This window comes from Phocoena phocoena, chromosome 3 (assembly GCF_963924675.1).
Source record: "Phocoena phocoena chromosome 3, mPhoPho1.1, whole genome shotgun sequence".
In the NCBI taxonomy this organism is placed as follows: domain Eukaryota; kingdom Metazoa; phylum Chordata; class Mammalia; order Artiodactyla; family Phocoenidae; genus Phocoena; species Phocoena phocoena.
In genome coordinates this window covers 88,607,638-88,628,549 of record NC_089221.1, presented here as the reverse complement: position 1 = coordinate 88,628,549, position 20,912 = coordinate 88,607,638, and the positions used below count along the sequence as shown (strand labels likewise).

At 35.4% G+C, this 20,912-nt stretch overlaps 1 protein-coding gene and 1 non-coding gene across 2 annotated transcripts in view; both read left to right on the top strand.

Annotated features, from left to right (window-relative positions):
- The window catches only part of FBXL17 (F-box and leucine rich repeat protein 17), a 477,493-nt gene that overhangs the window by 297,634 nt on the left and 158,947 nt on the right, over positions 1-20,912 (top strand). Inside the window, exon 7 of the mRNA XM_065875233.1 lies at positions 20,486-20,562. Coding sequence (XP_065731305.1) covers positions 20,486-20,562 — 77 coding nt within the window. The remainder of the gene's footprint in view (positions 1-20,485; positions 20,563-20,912) is intronic.
- On the top strand, positions 17,970-18,076 carry LOC136121825 (U6 spliceosomal RNA). Its single transcript, XR_010655826.1, has one exon. It is a non-coding gene; the product is annotated as a U6 spliceosomal RNA (small nuclear RNA).

The window sequence follows — 20,912 nt, the reverse complement described above, 5'->3', positions numbered from 1 at the left end:
TGTGATTTTCTTTCTTTTTTTTTTTTCTTTTCTGTGCTCTCTTTGTCTGGTTTTGGTATTGGTGTGATGCTGGCCTTGTAAAATTAGTTCAAAAGCATTTCTTCCTCTTCAATTTTTTGGATTAGTTTGAAAAGGTTAGGCATTAACTCTTCTCTAAATGTTTGACACAATTCACGTATGAAGCTGTCTAGTCCTGGACTTTTATTTGTTGGGAGTTTTTTTATTACTAATTCAATTTCATTACTGGTAATCAGTCTGTTATCTTTTCTATTTCTTCCTGGTTCATCTTGAGAGATTGTACATTTCCAGGAATTTATCAATTTCTTCTAGGTTGTCCATTTTATTGGTATATAACTGCTCATCATAATTTCTTATGATCCATTGTATTTCTGTGGTGTCGGTTTTAACTTCTCTTTCATTTCTGATTTTATTTATTGGGCCTTACCTCTTTTTTTCTTGGTGAGCCTTGCTAAAGGCTTATCAATTTTGTTTATCTTTTTTAAAAAGCAGCTCTTAGTTTCATTGATCTTTTCTAATGTTTTTTAGTCCCTATTTCATTTATTTCCACTCTGATATTTATAATTTTCTTTCTACTAACATTGAGTTTTGTTTGTTCTTTTTCTAGTTCCTTTTATTGTAAGGTTAGATTGTTTATTTGAGTTTTTTGTTTGTTTGTTTCTTAAGGTAGGCTTGTATTGCTATAAAATTTTCTTTTAAAACTGCTTTTGCTGCATCCCATAGATTTTGGATTTTTGTTTTTACATTTTCTTTTGTCTAAAGGTATTTTTAAAATTCCCTCTTTTATTTATTCAGTGACCCAGTGGTCGTTTAGTAGCATGTTATTCAGACTCCAGTTGTTTGTGGGTTTTGTAATTTTTTTCTTGTTGTTGATTTCTAGTCTCATACCATCATGGTTGTAAAAGATGTTTGATTCTCCTAAACTTTTAAATCATTTCATACCGAAGTAAAATCATTTTTAATGAGTTACTTTTATCAAATATATGTGAAGCATTTAGTGTAGTTTTATAAAAATAATTCTTTTTCACTTTCACATTTAATTTAGTTAAATTGCACAATCAGAATAACAAATATTATTGGCAAAGTAGATTTGAGGGCAAACATACAAGATAATGAATTTTTAAAATTTAATGTTTATTGTGGAAGGTTTTAAACACACATAAATATAGAAAGAATCATATAATGAATTCTTGCGTACCCATCACCTGAATTCAGCAATTACCAACATTTTGCCATTCTTATTTCATTGATTGATCCCCTCAACTTACTTTTTCCTGGAGTATTTTAAATTAAATTCTGGACAAATTACCATTTGGAAACGCTTCAGTTATCTCTAACAGATGAAGATTTTTTTAAATGCACACATACAATACTATTATTACAACTAACGAACATAATGATAATTCCTTGAAGCCTCTTTTCAGCTCATTTATTTGAATTAGGATCCAAGCTAGGTTACATGTTGCATTTGGTCTCTTTTAATGAATAACACTACTCTTCTTTTGCCTGTCAGTCATTTGTTGTGGAACATGAATAGTTTGTCCTGCAAAATTTCTTTCATACTGGATTTAGCTGATTGTCTTCTTATGGTGCCATTCAATATGTTTTGCTACCTGCCCACCCCCATATATTGTCTATAAATTGATAGATAAATTAGAGTCTTGATTAAATTTAGGTTCCTGGTTTGGTGGCAATATACTGCATAGGTAGTGCTGGAGTGCTGAATAGCTCTTATTATATTAAATCAGGAGGCACATATTAGCTAGAGATAATGGAAATTTTAAATTAAGTTATAATAGCTAAGATATGTATCATTTAATTTGTGCAAGGCACTGTTCTAAACACTTTATATATATCATTTCTTTTAATCCTTACAAAAGCCTTTTGAAGTAGATGTTCTTATTACACCCACTGTACGGATAAGGAAAGTGAGGCACAGGGAGGCTAAATAACTTGCTGAGGTTCCCAAGCCTGGATTTGGTCTGGTCTCTGGAACTGAGACTACTGAGTCTGTGCTCCAGAGCACCCATTCTGCCTCTTGAAGGCAGTGACATTTCTAAATTACACTAAAAATAGTTAGGTGTGTACCAGACCCCTCCAGTAAACATACTGCCTTAATTCTATAAGCAAATGAATGTTAAAGGGTATATATTTTAAATAAAAAGTACTTTTGAGCTATGTTGTTTACCACATCAACCTTCTTTGAAAATAATACCTTATAAAACCCATATTTATTTTCTTACTGTGATATTTACTCTTACATTGACAAATTGTGATATTTTCCTTTTCCTGTAGTGGAACTTATAGAAAGTAAACTTACTTCCCTTAGGTAAATAGGTAAACATTTCTTTTGCAGCATCAAGAAATAAAAAGTGAGTTCCTTGAAATTCATGGCAGTTTGTAATTTTCAATAGCCATAGCATTTACGAAAGAAATTATTACAGTTTTTGTTGCTTCTTTTGCTTACATAACAATGAGTATTCTAGTGTCTTCTCAATCAGTTTGGCTTAACTATTGTAGGAGGTATGTTTACTGAGGGAAATTCAACAAAATCCACTTTATGTTTCCTTTGCACATTCTTATCCTATTTATATTTTAAAGTCTGCCTACCTTCATGTACAGTTTTTTCCCCTTTAAGTCCCTCTATATTTTAATACATGCTCTTCATCCTTTTTATTAGACAGATTTTACATAGATATTTCACTTTATAACTGCAAGTAATTCATTCCTTGTGCCTAAAAATAATGTTCTGCTTTGTTGACATATGCTTATTAAAAGTGGTACATCTGCTATTTTTATTCAGAATTCCAAGTATATACAAGAGCATGACTTGTCTTATCAGTGTGTACCAATCCTTCACACTTTCATTCAACAAACCTGTCATGAGCATCTCATCAAGGATGAGTAAAACATAGGCCCCATGTCAGGTCAGACTCGAAGTCAGGTCAAGGTGATGACATATACTTCATACAGTGGTCACAACAGAGGGAGGAAAAACTACGAGTCAAGATCAACTGTCAGTCTGAGAAGAGTCCACTGCTGGAGTCTGACCAAACATAGAATGTAAATGAGTAAAGTGGGTCAGATGTAATCATTGGGGAATAGTGGGGACTGTAACAACTGAAGAATGCATGTCTGATCTAAGGACACTCATATTCACAGGTTTGTTTAAAACACTGACTCAGCCACACAGACTATGGCTAGGATGCCTATTTGAGACTCTGGTAAGGTCTTAAGTACATGAAAAATTTAGTGTTTTGAGAAACTATCTATGTAATAATTCTCTTTAGTGGGCCAAGTCAGATAGACTTATGTAGAATTTTGGGGCCAGAAGTCAATATCTAGGGTTTCAAGCTACAATGAAAGAAATAAATGGGGGACAAAATTTGAACAAAAGAAATGTGCCAAAATCATCTTGGTCCATAAAACAGGGGCATAGAGGTTCCCAGTGAAGGGTATAGCAGTAAGTTGGTACAAGTCTGGCATTCTGCTGGATTACCATTAAGCAAACCAAGCACATGCCTAGTGTATCACCCCCAGAAGGACAGCATCAACAATCTGAGAAAAAAAAATTAAAATTAGACTTTGGTCTTTCATTCATGAATTTTGCAGTTTAGTGGAGTTTTAAATTATTATTATGAAATTAGAGATGGAAGAGGAACCATATTTTTTCCCAGGACTCATGGCCTCTACATGCCTTAATCTGGCCTGGATAAGCCAATAAAATTGAAGATTCCAAGCATAGAGGAATTAGGTGTTTGGCTGAAGACCAGACTCAGGGTGACTGGGCATGGATGTTGGAAGGTAGGCTCAGTAACAAATGTGGCTGTACCCAGTTTGTATGAATACACAACCTGCTGGCCATTAAAACTTTTTTCAACCCCAAATAATTCTGAATGTCTCTTTATAATTAATGTTTGACATTGGTTGTACTAGCTATTAAGAGAGATTTCCAAACTCATAGATTTGGGCTCTGTATTAATTTTTGCAATAAACATGTATTTATTCTCCCTTTGTAGGGATTTACAGACATTGATTCTAATCAGTGTTTACTTCAAAAAGAATTAGGTTGAATGTCTTAAAAGTTATATGGTGTAATTGAATAATATAAAAGTATAAAATAACTTTTAAAGGCTTTCATACAGTAACTGCAATTATTTCTCAGTGGTTTCCATTTTTAAATATTAATCTTTTGAAAAATAATATAATGGTTATATAATTCTTACTATATTTTTACATATTATATTTTGAAATCAAGGTATAATATCCTTTCCTCTCATTGAATATCAGACTTTGGTCATGTGAGGTTTATAGTAATATGCCCAATGTTATTAATATCTTCATTATTTTTATATTATATATCAAAAAGATATTTCAGATCTAATAGATATCCTCAAATATAGAAACCTATACTGTGCTTGGCAATGTTAATATGGCTGTTCACAAACTTTTGCATGTCTTGAACCTTAACTAAATGCTTTAAGAGATGTGTGACTCTTTCCTTGATCCTATTTGGGGGCTCTGTTTACAAAGAGTTCTTTAAGTACCTAATGTTTGGTTGCTTAGCACAAATCATCTTGATCATAGGTGAATCATTTTATGTGAGACCAAAGTAAAATTTACATTGGAGCGAAAAAAGACAAAACTGTCAGGTTAAATTTTCTTTGATCTGTTTTGTTCTTTGTTTACTTACGATTGGAGAAAAACACTGACCTTGTCTCTTCAGCAGTACTAAGCATCTTTATGTTCATTTGCAACTTCCATGGTTTTCAGCATGTTTTGGTGACGTCTTTTATTTTATGTGCAGTATATGTAGCTATGAAAATCAGCAGACTGCGTGTTACTTAAAATTGGGCAATTCACTTAGATAATTAGTAACACTAAAAGAAAGGCAGTTCCATTATTTTTTTTCCCAGATTGAGGAAAACTCTGCTGAAAGGTCCATGGTATCCAGCTTTTACTCTATGCTGACTAGTGCCAGAATCCTAACCCAGTTTAAGGCAACACATTTTAAAAAATGCTCTTGGTGATTGGATAAGCAGTCTACCTTTTAAGGCACAAAATTATATAATGTCTTTCACCAAATATTCAGTTAGGGTAGGAACCTTAAATGAAAAGCTTGATGCTTATCAAGGAGATCATAGTTTGGGGGCTGATTTTATATTCGTTTTTAACTTTTAGTTCAACTCATGAGAGGTAACGTGGAAGACAACATATAACGTTGAAGGCTAAGAACAGTCTGAGATCCCTTTCCTGAAGTTATCTGGTTATTGTTGGATAGTCAGGTGCTTGGAATAAAGATGATAGACGAGATAGAATTAGATATCCCTTGAAGATATCCCAAAGAACATGCAGATGGGACGTTGCATCTGGGCAAGAAGGCTATTGCAAAGAATCTGCAGCGAGCATTGTCTGTTTAATGAATAAATTATATCATGTATGTGTACTTTTATATCATGTGCATTAAAAAAATTCTGGAAATATACAAATAAATTTAAAAATATTGATCAGTTTCTAGCTATCTTTTATTATTGTGTATTTTCTTAAAAGATAAAAAGAGTAGGGGCTTCCCTGGTGGCGCAGTGATTGAGAGTCCGCCTGCCGATGCAGGGGACGCGGGTTTGTGCCCCAGTCCGGGAGGATCCCACATGCCGCGGAGCGGCTGGGCCCGTGAGCCATGGCCGCTAAGCCTGAGCGTCTGGAGCCTGTGCTCTGCAACGGGAGAGAGCACAACAGTGAGAGGCCCGCGTACCGCAAAAAAAAAAAAAAAAAAGAGTAGAATTATTATCATGATGGGATCTTTGAATTTTTAAATGTAGAATGGTCTTAATTACATACTCAAATGGCTGAAAGTCTGATAACATCAGTATTGGTGAGGATTTGAAGAAACTCCAATTCTCATAGATGTTGATGGGCATGTAAAATGGTATAACAACTTTGGAAGGAAATTCATTCATCTACTACATACATACTGGTAATAGTCTGTGACTTAGCAATTCTACTCCCAGGTTTTTACCCATGAGAAATGAAACCATATGTCCACGGAAAAACTGTATAAGAATGTTCCTAGCAGTGTTATTTATTTATTTATTTTGCGGTACGCGGGCCTCTCACTGTTTTGGCCTCTCTTGTTGCGGAGCACAGGCTCCGGACGCGCAGGCTCAGTGGCCATGGCTCACCGGCCTAGCCGCTCCGCCGCATGTGGGATCTTTCCAGACCGGGGCACAAACCCGTGTCCCCTGCATTGGCAGGCAGACTCTCAACCACTGCGCCACCAGGGAAGCCCTAGCAGTGTTATTAATGAATTCCCCCCAAACTGTGAACAATTCACCTGCCATTCAAGAGAAGAATGGATAAAGAAACTATGCTATATTCATATAATGGAATGCCTCTTGGCAACTGAAAGGTACAATCAGGAAAAACTACTGAAATGTTAAACAAAATAGATGAATCTCAACCTCTTACACTGAGTAAAAATAAGTTACCCAAATATGATTCTATTTTTATGAAATTTCTGAACAGAGAAAACTAAGCTACAGGGCTTCCCTGGTGGCGCAGTGGTTGAGAGTCCGCCTGCCGATGCAGGACACAGGTTCATGCCCGGTCTCGGAAGATCCCCCACATGCCGCGCAGAGGCTGGGCCCGTGAGCCATGGCCGCTGAGCCTGCGCGTCCGCAGCCTGTGCTCCACAACGGGAGAGGCCACGACAGTGAGAGGCCCACGTACCGCAAAAAACAAAACAAAACAAAACAACTAAGCTATGGTAAAATAAAACAAAGTAACAAAACATATACAATGGTAGTTGCCTTTGTGGGTGGATATGGGCATTGACTGGAAGGCGGGGCATGAGGGAACTTGGTGGGGTGCTAGGAATAGTCTAGATCTGATAGGGGTTCAAGGTAGACAGGTATATGCACTTGTCAAACCTGATTGCATTTGAGATTTGTGTATTTCACAGCAGGTAAAACTTTTTTTTTTTTAAGAGAACCATTATAAACATTGAACTTTAATGATGTGTGTGATAAAGTATTTATGGGTGAAATGTACTGATGTCTGCACTTAACTTTAAAATGCATTAAAAAGTAAGAATGGATAGATAGATACCTGGGTGGATAGAGAAATAGATGGGATACATCTGAGATAAAGCAGATGTAGAAAAATGTTAATTATGGAATCTAGATGGTGAATAATGGCTTTGAGTGAACAATTCCTTTAAATTTCGGTATGCTTCAAATTTTCGATAATAAATTGTGCAAAAATGAGTGTTTATTCTAAAAAAGTTTAGAAGACATACCTTTTTGGAATTTATTCTAATTCAGGCTGAAGATTTGGTAGGATTCTTTAAGGTTTTCTTTTTTTCTCCCTTTCACAACTTAAAATTTTGTCTTATCTGATTATGTCATCTTAATTGCAATTAGTTTGTTACCTTTATTTTTTTTAAAATAAGTTTATTCATTTTATTTATTTATTTTTGGCTGAGTTAGGTCTTCACTGCTGCACGCGGGCTTTCTCTAGTTGCGGTGAGCGGGCTTCTCATTGCGGTGGCTTCTCTTGTTGCGGAGCACAGGCTCTAGGCACGCGGGCTTGAGTAGTTGCGGCATGCGGGCTCAGTAGTTGTGGTGCACAGGCTTAGTTGCTGCGTGGCATGTGGGATCTTCCCTGACCAGGGATTGAACCCGTATCCCCTGCATTGGCAGACGGATTCTCAACCCCTGCGCCACCAGGGAAGCCCCAGTTTGTTACCTTTATAAGTCGTATTTCTTGGTGCCACATGTGTAATCCAGTGATTAGTTTAATGCCATTTATTAGGCAGTATATTCATTTCCTGTGGCTACTGTAACAAACTACTACAAATCTGGTTGCTTGAAAGCAAAACTATTTATTTTCTCACAGTTGTGGAGGTCAGACATCCAAAATCAGTTTCACTGGGCCAAAATCAAGGTGTCAGTCTCCCTCTGGAGGGAAGAATTCATTCCTTTTCTTTCTGGCTTCTGGTGGCTACCAACATTCCTTGGCTTATGGTCATATCACTCCAGTCTGCTTCTGGGGTAATATTACTCTCTCCTCTCTTGTCTATGTCAAATCTCCCTCTGCCTCTTTCTTGAAAGTATACCTGTGATTGTATTTAGGGCCCACTCAGATAATCTAGAATAATCTCCCCATCTCAAATCTTTAATTTAATCGCACCTGCAAAGACCCTTTTTCCATAAAAAAGTATAAAGTATATATAAAGTAACACTTAAAGGTTGCATGGATTAGGACCTGATGTCTTTGGGGGCCATTATTCAGCCTACCACAGGCATTTTTTTATGTGCCAAGTTCTGTGCTAGGGCCTAAATAATAATAATTAAAATTTAATTGCTTCCTGTGTGCTAGGTGCTGTCCTATGTGCTTTACATTCATTTTTTTACTAAGGAAAAAAATCGATTTAACATGAACTTATTGGAGGATACATTTCTTTCTTGCATATGTCAACTATTAAAGTCCCACATTGCTAGTTTTCTAAGAGATGTACTTGAAAATTCTATTCGCTCCTAAATAACCCTGTCTTATTTGTGTGGAAGGTGTTAAAATTGACAAGATTGTGAATTCCCTTTGGGAAGAGACTTGTCTTTTCCATCTTTGTATCCATTAGTTAGGGGCAGAGTAAGGGTTAGTAAATGTTTGTTGAATAACTAAAAGCACCTTTGCAAACATTGTGAAATGTAACATTTGCAAAATCCTTGGAGATAGGTATTGTAATTTCCAGAATTTTACAGAAAAGCCTTAGAGAAGTTCAATTACATTCCGAACCCCAGGACTGTGTCTTACACGTACACACATACAAAACTTTGACAATGTGAGCATTGGAAGCATATTTCTACTGTCCATGACTGATTGATTTTGTACAAGAAACATTAAACTTCAGTAAAATTTTGATATAGCTAAATATCATCTCTGTTTTATTATTGCATTATATTATTAATCATGTGCGATATACTTTTAAATTTTCAGCTTTTTGAGAGGCCATTTTCATGTGAATTAAGTCCACAGTGGTATTAAGAAATGGGAGGAAATTTTCCAAATGATTCCGAATATTTTAACACTTTCTTGAAACTTCAGCCTTTCCCCAGAGATATGTCAAGCCTATCTAGTCTTTTTGTAACTTCTTTTGATCAGATTTTTTTAACTCACTGATATTATGAATCTTATAAATAATCATACTTCCCTCTTTACTTTGGTTCCTTGAAAGTTTATTCCAAAATCTTATTCCACTTGTCATATCAATCCCTTCAGGGTGAGTATATCCCTAACTTTATTATTTACTATCCGTATTTTCTACCTTCTTTGCCCCTCTCAAACATTTCTTTTGTAGTTTTGTATGCATTTCTAGGGAAATAAGGCTGGATATAAGTAAACAGATGAAATGAATTTAGGCTCCTTAGTAATTATGAAATATATGAATGTATTATTGTATATGTTACATATAAAATGTTATTTTATATAGATATTATGTTCTGTATATATTGTTTTTCTTCTTTTTCCTCTTTACAGCCACTATTTCAACTGATGTGTCCCTGAGTATATATCATGGTCACTGACTTGCTTATACTATTACCCTTTATATTTTCTTTCACCTTTTTCAAAGTGTGATGTGGCATTGGATTGCCATTAATTTTCCCAAAGCCCCAAATTTTGCCCAATGGCCGAAGAGTGTCCTGTGTCTGATGAGCACGCACTTACCTTTCAATAACGGATCACAAAAAGGAAATTGTTCTCTTAATTTTTTTATAAAATTCTATCATTACCAGGGCAGCACTCATAGTAGCCCCCAGTAACCAACCATAGGAACACACAACTGACTCCAAGCACATTTACCTGACGTCCCTTTCAAACGCCTGGCATTGCTCTTGCCTCTTTATTCCACTAACAACCTTAGAAAACAATCAATTGCCCCTCTTCTCACCTCAATCTTCTTCCTCAGAATATCAGAATGTATTTCTTTATTTACTTGGGTACATGAGAGAAGTGTTTTGTGTGTAGAGCAGAAATATTAATACTGTTACTCCATTTTGCTACATGGTTTGTTGATTATGCAGACAGAACAGTAACTATAATAATCAACAACTAATCAACAGCGGAGCATTTAGAAACATGCCTCTCATTGTTGCGGCCTCTCCCGTCGTGGAGCACAGGCTCCGGACACGCAGGCTCAGCGGCCATGGCTCACGGGCCCAGCCGCTTCGCAGCATGTGGGATCTTCCCGGACCGGGGCACGAACCCGCATCCCCTGCATCGGCAGGCGGACTCTCAACCACTGCGCCACCAGGGAAGCCCTGATTTACCTTTTTAAAATAACATAAAACAGGACTGGGTTTGGGAGTGTTGCTTGTTCCTGCTGGCTGTCAGACATGATGTTGCCTGTAAGGTACTCGCTGTCTGAAACAAATTGTGAAATGTGCTGTCTTCTTTCTCCATGCTTACTTACTGTCTTGCTTTTGCAACTCTCTGCAAGGAGAAAATGGGTAATGCTTCCCCACTATGGTTTCTATCAGTCTTAGCACTGGTTTCATTAGCTTTCCACCACTTTCTCCAAGAACAAAGAGATGTGTTTTCCCTTCATAGGGAATAGACTGAGGACTAATTTAAGCAAAGCAACCTGAATTTTAGTGATCATGGCATTTCAGGGGCTAGGCTGCTAAAATTCCTTTACTATGTGCATTTACAACAATTAGATATTTTTTGATTGAGATAATTTGTTGATTTACAACAATTAGTTATTTGTTGATTGGGAAGGGAAAAGTATTTGTTAAGAATTGTATTTATAAGTGTATTTATATACATGTGGACATCTATACTACATAGCACTTTGAATATAAATTAAATTGCTGATAATCAGTTCTTGTCATTGATGGATAAATTAAAGTGTTAAGAAAGAATCCTCTAGAAGTATATTTTACAGGCAAATGGACTTTATAGTGTCAAGTATCATTGAACTGGCCAGGTGAAGCTAAGTAAGATTCAATAGCCTTTCTCTGGAATTTTAAAATCTCATTCTATTGCACTTACTTGAATATTATTTAAGAAGGAAATGGGGAGGCCTTTGTTTCTCTATCCTTCAGATAAATAAAAATTAACTGAAATCAGTTGTCATTCTTCCTTTGGGATTAAAAATGTAAACTGCATACTTTTCATAAGAGGATTCTTGGTTAATGTCCCTTATTGTAGTTTGTAGAAATATATGAATTGTTTCTTTCGTTTTTATTTTTAAAGAAGTGTAAATGTTATTTCTTTTTACTAAGTAAGAAAGTTATCTTTCCGTGTAAACATAATGTACCAAAACAACTAAAGGTGACCCGCTGCCTCTCTTACCTGTAAATGTTAGAGCAAAGATTATTTCACCCCTGACATGACATTAATATGTAATGATATGGAAGAAAATAGGAATAAAGTAATGAGAGTCCCGGAGCTTTGGAAGTAGGTTTTATGAATTCAGCAGTGATGACCCTTAAGCCTCAAAGGGTTCAGAGTTCAATCTAGCTAAGCATCAATAAGGTCAAGTTTATGTAGTGTCCTTGTCTTCATCAGTGCCATGTGATCTTTCTCCTTTGGTCTTTCCGAATGAATATGTGGATAACTTTATTCCTACTGCCTATACTTTTCCCACTCCCTAACCTAGAACTCCTTCCTCATACTTTCCTTTTCAGAAACTAATAAGAAGCCTTCACCATTTTCTTCTCCCAATTACAGGATTAATTAGTTTTTTATAATTGTACTTAAAATCACCTGTAAAAATTCTTTTATTGGCTTTTGATTGGGCCAGAAATTTGCTAAGCTTAAAAATTAGTGACAAAGTGCAGGCTTCCTGAATATGAACGCTTGAAGCATGTGGGAAACATTTGGAACGGAGAATGTTGACCTGCTTTCTTTGTGTCCTACTACAGCTATCTAATTATAAGCTTTCAAAGATATCAAATTAGGTGCCCTCTTCATTGCATTTTACAAATATAGTTTTTTCATATTGCTAAAACCATTCTCAAACAAAATTTTGAGTGGTACATTGGGATGTTGGGAATCATTGTTAGCTAAAGTGAAACCATTCTTTTGACTTTTATAATTGTCTTTACCGCTGTGTTTTATAGTCTTCTGAGAATTTGGCTTATCCAAAAAGAGATTCTGTGCCTTCCCAAGTGAGAAGGAAACCTTTTGTCAGCATCTTGTCTGAGTTAACTCCTTGGCTACACAGGTCATGGGAGGTCTCTGTTGAACATCAGTCTTTGGCTCTATCACAAAACTGGTATTGAAGCACAGGCCAGCTCCCCCAGTACAGAGGTTAAAGAGGCAATTAGTCACTACAAAGCCGACTTGTGGCATCTTCTGGTAAGGAAGTACTTAACTCTTTCCTGAAAAATGCCTGGAATCTCATCTTCAGTTTATTTTTATAGTCCACTAAAATAATTTTCTCTTGTCCATTTTAAATTAAAGGTGAGCTTAAAATATATGATGTCTGTTGAATTGAGACTTTCTCATCAATACTTAAAGCAGTAAGTGTAATGGGGGTGGAGATGGGCAGGGAGATTATCATCAATTGTATGTTTAATATTCCATCTAAATTTCATGTTAGCTGTTTGGAAGCCTAACAAGTCTCTGAAATATTTCTAGCTTTACCATTAAAGTTCTTATTTATTATTGTAGGATGGGGTAGGAGTTGGAACTTGCCAGAATTTTGCCTGACTTTTTTTTTCAGAAAAGGAATGGGCTCTGATGGATCACAATTCACTGAACTGGACCATAGTTTTATATGTTTTTATATTCCTGTTTTATTTTTTTTTTCAGGGGCTGGGCTTTTGCTTCCAGACAGTAAATTTTTGTTACATGTAGGATAATAAAATCTTCTCTTCCACCCTCTATCTTAAAATATGCCAGAATACCATAAAGATAGCACCAGTCTTAACTGTATCAACATTGTGCAATGCCTGGATTCCCCCAGAGATGTTGGCTATAAATTGATGGAACCCCAAAAACCTTTAAGGATGGAAGAGATTTCTTAACTTTTCCTATTTCAAAATAACTACATTTTTTTTTCCATTGAAGAATGACTACTCTGCTGAATTAGGAATTCTTACCTTTAAATTTTCCCCTTCCCTTTCTTTCTAGCATTTCCTTCAGTCCTGAAACATGACTCTTTTCAGTTGATTTTCAGTAGATATAGAGGTAGTGATATGCTTTTTCTGCTGCTGGGTATGAACATTAATATCAGCCGTAGCAGCAAAAATAAATAGTAGTTGATCTATCAAGGTTATAAGTATTATGGGTATCATTTTATAATAATGTGGCTTTCTGATTAGATCTTTTAACTTTTCTAACACATAATTTGCACTTAATAAAACCTTGTTGAAATAAATAAATCAGAAATAGCTTAGAATCTTTTTTTTTTTGCTTCTTACATACTCGGAGGCACGCTTAGAAAAAGTTAGCTCAAGTTATTATATAATGATTTAGTGTAGCTGCGGTAAAAGGGTGGATCAACGGCTAAAATTAAAAACAAGACTTTTGGATAAATGTATCTGAAATATTAAAGCCAGAACCAAGTTTATCCAAATGTGTTAGTGTGGTTTCCTCTCCCCTGCCCCCTTGCTTTGGAAAAACATTTAACCATTTTGTTTCTTAGTAGCTTAAGGAAAATGTGCATTTAAAAAAATACTGCAGGCTTTATTCTATTTGAAAAACATTTTTAAAGTTCTCTAAGAAACATTCAAATTACATTAAACATGTTTTGCTATATAAACGAAGGAACAAAATATTCCCGTAAGAGCTGGTTTGTGATGGTCACTCCTAAATATGTTAGAAAATATTATTTTGCTGTTGTATTACTCCTTTTTCAGTGCTGACTCCTACTTACTCTCCAGTTAGGAAACCTACCTAATGCTAGAGACTGTCAGGGAAAGGGTGGTCCAGACAGAATCAGCAGATGACAACATCTGCTCCACCTCTTCCAAAGGTGTAACACCTCTGTTGGCAGAGATGTAAACCCATAGAATTTACGTTTCAATAACATCTCAGGCCACTTATTGTGGTACATCTTATTAAAAACAAACAAACAAACCACTCTTCTCATTGTGTAATCTTTCACTATCTCTGTGTGACAAAATGGGCATCAGTTTTCCACTGTTTAAGTAGCAGCTACCTAAATTAATCTTGGATTCACTAATCAGATTTTGGCTTTCCAGAGAATAACATTTGGTAAGTGAGAACTTAATGAATATCCTAAGAGAATTGTAACTGGTGGAGCTGGTGACATTTTGCATGTCACTCCTAGTCTTTGTCCCTGAGATATATTGTGTTTTGAGTGAACGCTTTAGCATTTTAACTGCAAGTCATCCTTTTAAAAATATCTCTCTTGCAGTGAACATCTCTTTTATGAGATTATCTTTAGATGTTTGCATGAAAAATTGACTTAAGCATACATTTGATACTGTGCTGTTAAAGGGATGGAACAGAAGAACGTTTACAAGAAAGTGTACCATGAAATACAAAGGGTGCTCAATGTATCAATATGATGCCATGTATCACTTTCTCAAAATAGGCTTTCATTTGTCATTATGTACATTTCTTTAAGTTAAAGATAAAAATAACCACTGCATGCTATATAATGTTAAGGTGTCCTGTTACTAAAAAAAGTACCTATGAATGGAATGTTTATAAATGAAATTATATTCACATATAACGGGAAAGGTACTGTTAGTAAATTCTTGAATTGATTCATCTTGTAAATGTTTAACTGTAAATTTATCTTTTTTTATCATAGAAATCTGTTATATAGTGCACATTCTGAAAGCAGGGTATACCTATAAATCATGTCCATTCATTTGCTGCACTGGGATTAGACTATACGTCAGTAAAACTCGATTTGGGGCTTTAGAAAAATCAATCAAATATCAATATTCTTTGTGTAAGATGCCAAATTGTGTTTTGGTGACCTCTGCTATCATTTAAATGACCCGTATATGAGTTAGTCACAATGAGCTTTTGTAGCACAGAATTGGACCAAGTTTGCTCCCTTGTTTCTCTCTTTAGATCTTGTAAATCCTTTTTATTCCTTTTCGTGTGTGTGTGTGTGTGTGTGTGTGTGTGTGTGTGTGTGTGTGTTGCAGGCTCTTCTGCTTTTACCCACTTACAATCTATATAACACAGCGTGGCTTGTTGGCTTGTCTAGTTTCAGGAAATGATGAAAATTAAGTTCTATTTCTAAAACCCCCAAATAGATCACTTTTATGATGTGTTTGTATTTCAGGAGTTTTAACGTTTGATCTACGTGTTTATTCGACTTTAAACATACTTAGCTCACCGTTGCACTTATTTGCCAATTACTTTATAGCACTGTTCTTACTTTTTGTTTTAAATCTGTAGGGTTGTTTTTGTCTTGTTGCATTTTTTCTTCTGCTTGAAGATATGTCTATTATTCAAATATAAAATGACTTAGGAAAGAACATCCTAAAGTTTATTTAGAAATTCACCAAGCCACATACTAATGCATCTCTAATGGGGACATTTCTTTTCACACCTCTAAGGTGATTGAGCCTGTCCTTTAAAGTGAGATTTGCAAACCAGTGTCTGGCAGCTCCAATTAGCTTCATTTGGATTTGAAACACATCACAAACAGTAACAAGGTCTCCTAGGACACTCCTCTTTGCAAGCAATGTAGTCATATTTCCTCATTAGTTCTTTTCAATTGTCACTAATGCCATGTTCCAGCTTTTGAGTTGGAGACAAAAAACATAAAAATTTGATATGTATGTAGAATGGCCATTGTTTTCTATAATTCAAGGCTCTTTTGAATTCCTTTGATAGTTTTGAAGCTTACACAGCTTAATTCATTAACCTTTACCCTTCACATAAATCAGGTTACCAGGAATCTATTGCTAGGGAGACAGATTTTTCCCTCCACTGAAACTAAGTAATGCCTTCTCTTTTTTAAGAAAAAAAAACCCTATATTGATCACAAAAGTACCTTTTTACTGTTTTTCATATTTCATCAAATGTTTTAGGTGCATTTTAGAACATCATCAAAAGCAAGTGAGCATAAAATCACATTATTATAAAAAATAATTCTGGACGCTTTGGATACTTTGGAGCAGGTTTTCTGGCCCTTTTCACTGTTCTAACGGAGTTTATACATATATGTACTCAACAGCTGTTACTCAGGAATTTACAGTGGTTGCAATTTTTTAATTCTCTTCAGAACCCTGCCAAAACATAAAAGCAAGAAAATAATCTGAGGGGAGGCAATTCAGAATGAACTAAAATATATTTAAATGAACCTAGGACATTTCATTTGGATAAATTTTTCATATAGGCCCTCATTTTTATAAAGAATGATGATGTGGGACTTCGAAGAAGATAGGGGTTTTTCTGTGGTTTCATGCAGGTGAAAATAGAATGTATGTCTTCTGATTCTTTATTCACTCTTGTTAAAGCATGTCTCCTCTTGTTTCTCAGAACTCAGAAAGGTGGTTTAGTAGGCTTGTGTTTGATGTTCATGGGCTACTTTAACAATATTTGATATTCTGCATTTTTCCACTATGCCATATTCCTATATTATGAATTTGTTCTTAATAATCTTATAGATTATTACTTTCCCTAAGGATATTGTTCTTTTCCCAAGTTTTGTAATTCCTTAGGTTGTCATGCATGAAATAGAAAATCTTCGAATGCACTGACCCATAGAAAATGTTGGTCGTATGGTATTCTGAGGTTTATCCTTAGGGATGGTGGGGACGGGTAGGGGGATAACGGGAAAATTTTGAATTCTGGATTCTGAGTTTAGGAATTCATGGCTTACCCCTAGGGACAAAACTATAATTAATCACTGAGATTAATGCATATTCTCCTATTTGATATCTGTGAATAAGAGAGGGGATGGAGAAGCAAAGGTTTTAAATGTGGTCTTTGGTTCTTTCACTCTCCTCACAGACTATGACTTTGCAAACATTCCTCCCTTTTTTTGGTATCATTTTTAATACCCCTTAAAAATTTACATGAATACCTGTAGTCAAAAGGTGTACATAATTACTAAGCCTTGTTTGTTGCCTGCATACAGTCTATGCAGTGAACTGGGAAATTCTCTGATGTTAATACACTAAAGGCCACGACTAAAGCCAAGACTCTTGAAACAGAGTAGATTTAGAGTAAATGTGATCAACAGACTTGTGTTAGGGTACCTCCTGTAAATATACTCTAGAATGAACTCTAAAAGTTTTAGAAGGAAAGGACAGTCACCAGCGTGGTCTCTCATCATGACTTGCTCTCACTACAAGCTGCCTGGGGAACTAGGTAGGCCTAGACTAATCACAGGACTTAAGACACTAGCCAGGGACCTGATGTGGGGTTCCATTTTCACCAATTTGCAGTAACAGGATAATATAAACCACTTGCATTTTCAACTCTCAAAAAAATAGCTATTTTACCTATTTATTTGAACCACTCAATTTTGTGTGTTAATATGATATTGAGTTTCAGTCCAGGTTCACAGAACTTGGGACTTCTCAAATATCACATCCATGAAATATGTGATATTTAAATTAAAAAAATAATTTTTGCTAAAAATCTTCCAGGGAATACTTTTTTTTCCTCCATGAATTCCTATTTGCGGAATAGTTTTATGTTGTGCATAACTTCTAGCACACTGGCTGTGATTACAGGGTAATTAGAAGTATTTGGAAAACCTTATGTGACTGAACTTTTTTCTTTTTGCCGTACGCGGGCCCTCCACCGCTGCGGCCCCTCCCGCTGCGGAGCACAGGCTCTGGACGCACAGGCCCAGCGGCCACAGCCCACAGGTCCAGCCGCTCCGCGGCACGTGGGATCCTCCTGGACCGGGGCACGAACCCGTGTCTCTTGCATCGGCAGGCGGGCTCTCAACCACCGCGCCACCAGGGAAGCCCGTGACTGGACTTTTAAAAACAGAGCAAGTGCTTGCTTCGGCAGCACATACACTAAAATTGGAATGATACAGAGAAGATTAGCATGGTCCCTGCGCAAGAATGACACACAAATTCATGAAGCGTTCCTTATTTTTAAAATAATTAATTAATTTAAAAAACATTTAAACAAAAGAACAAAAATCCTAGGTGATCCTTTGTAAAAGCAAAGTGCTTTTCTCTTATGTTCCTCTATTTTTTCCTCTAAAAGATATGTACTGTACTGTTTTTTATTTCTTAATCACATGTTTTCTCTTGGCTATTGCCTCTTGAGTAAGCTAAATATATGTGTAATATCTATTCATAACTTTCTCTGTCATGTAGGGAGGAAACCTGACGCTCATGGCCTTTCATCAGTTTTAGGACAGTTTTTATCCAGTGATTGATTATCTGATTTTATGTGAATACCGGTTTTTGTTGCCTATGAAATAGCATTTGATCTGGCTTGTACACTGAAATCAATTTGTGTTTGCTGTCTGTAGTCTGCTCTGTGTGTCTTTAATGTTCTCGTGTGCTTGTAGCATACCTATTAATATAGAATCTAGTAGCAGGAACACAAATAGAATATTGTATTTGCTTAGAGTTTTTCCATAATCAGATGTAAAATCAGGTGTTTTGAACTATTTGAAAAGATCATGAGAACAAAATAAATGATATGAACATTATTTCTGCACTAACTTATTTCATTTTGTGGTGGTCATACAAAATGTTGGATCTGCTAACTTTTTTGGTAGGTAATGGAGGAGGACAGAGAGCTATGCACATTTGATACAGTAGAAAGTAGACTTTTTATTAACTATTTATAATATAATCATCTAGGGCCTTTATTTTTATCCTTAGTATGTGAAAATTAGTTTTTAAAGTCATATGTAAAACATGGTTGTTGCCTGTAATGTTTTACTTTCCCTTTTTTTATGGCTTTATTCAAATATTACAGTAAAGCGAAATGACACGGAATTAGATTTTAAAATTTCCCTTTGGGCTTCCCTGGTGGCGCAGTGGTTGAGAGTCCGCCTGCCGATGCAGGGGACACGGGTTCGTGCCCCGGTCCGGGAAGATCCCACATGCCGTGGAGCAGCTGGGCCCGTGAGCCATGGCCGCTGAGCCTGCGCGTCCGGAGCCTGTGCTCTGCAATGGGAGAGGCCACAACAGTGAGAGGCCAGCGTAACTCAAAAAAAAAAAAAAAAATTCCCTTCATAATAACCTGTATCAATCATAATTACATTGTTACTGTTTTAAGTTTTCTGTTGTAACCATGGAAGAGCTTACCCATTTTTATCATATACCTTTTTTTTTTTAAATAGCCAAAAAAATGTTTATTCAGTTATTCTGAGGAACTTAGAAATGTTTATCATTCCATTAAAACAATATTCTATAAAAATATTTTTAAAAGAAAAATATGTCTTCTCTATAATTAATTTAACCTTCAGTAATAAATTATGTGAAGTAAAATTGTATAAAATTTCCTGACATTTTATGAAGATACTTACAAATAAGCCAGACAGCAAATAAAATATCTGGGAGACAGAGATGGATACTCAGTAATTTTTTGATGGATTATACACATAGGTATCAATTACTTGATCCTTACTTTCTAGAAAAGGTTAATGACTCTTTTTGCTTTTACCCTTTTACTTAACTGTTATTTATAAAGATTAAAACAGGAGCTGCATTGAAGGATGCATCTGCCAATGTGTCAGTTTGACTGTACAGGTTTTTCTGATAATTCAGGGGACTGAGCCACACTGTTAATCATTGTTTTCAAAGTTCATTCAATTCTGTACTACATGTTCCACTATGGCCATTAGAGCAGAGTACACCATTCAAAAACCTTTTAACTGAAATGAAACCAGAAAAGACTTTAAATCTTACATATCTGTATCTATATTATGAATATGGCCTATATGTATGCAACAATTCATTTAAAATGTTAAGAGTAAAACATTTTAAAGTAAAAGATTTTAAAGTTCTTATGTGTACGATTTTTCTTTCATCTTTAATCAGTGTTACAGATTTTTAAAACATTTTTATTTTGAATAAAATTTCACAAAATGTGTACTTCAGTGTTATCAAAGTCCATCATTAATAATTAAACCATGAGCAATATTACCATTCTTTTATAATGACCATCTGTCTATATTCTACACTTTAATTACATTATTTTTTATGTAAATAACATGTTCATTATATAGCACATGTTTACAAATCCTTTATTACCAAATGTAACACTACTCTTACAGGAATATCTCTCTTTCATCACTGTGGTTTTAAAAGATGTGCTAGTCATAAATGTATTTAATTAAAGTCATTTAGGTATTAGAGCACTTGAGTTTAAAGCAGGGAATATAATACCTTTTCCTGAAACACCCTGAAAGAGGTTTGTTGAAAGGAGAGAGCTGTGGCATTCATCAAACGCTGACCTCTTCCTGTTATAGTCCTGGCCAAACTCTTGCTAATTTAACTTGAAACGCATTAGTGTAACTCACCATTTTTTGTATGTGTTTTAGGTGTGTGGAGGTCATTGCAAAGGAAGGACAAAACCTGAAAGAGCTGTATTTGGTGTCCTGTAAAATCACAGATTATGGTATGTAATGAGCCATTGTCCTAATCATTTTCAAGAATAAAAAGGTACAAGATCTTTGAAAGCTTTTTTAAAAGAAATCAAAAGCTACTAACTCATAGAGACTATGAGTTTTATCTTTACTTGTAGTCTCTGATCACACCCCCCGCCGAATCAAGAAATCATGAAAATGGAACCAGAGTAAAAATGAACATGTATATCAGTTTATCACCACATGTAATCATACACACATATGTGCACATGCACGTACACACTCACATAGGATTAAAAAGTATGGCTAAAATTGCTGTATGATGAAAATAAATACTGGGATAATTACATATTTGATATAATAAATATAAAGTAACTATTAC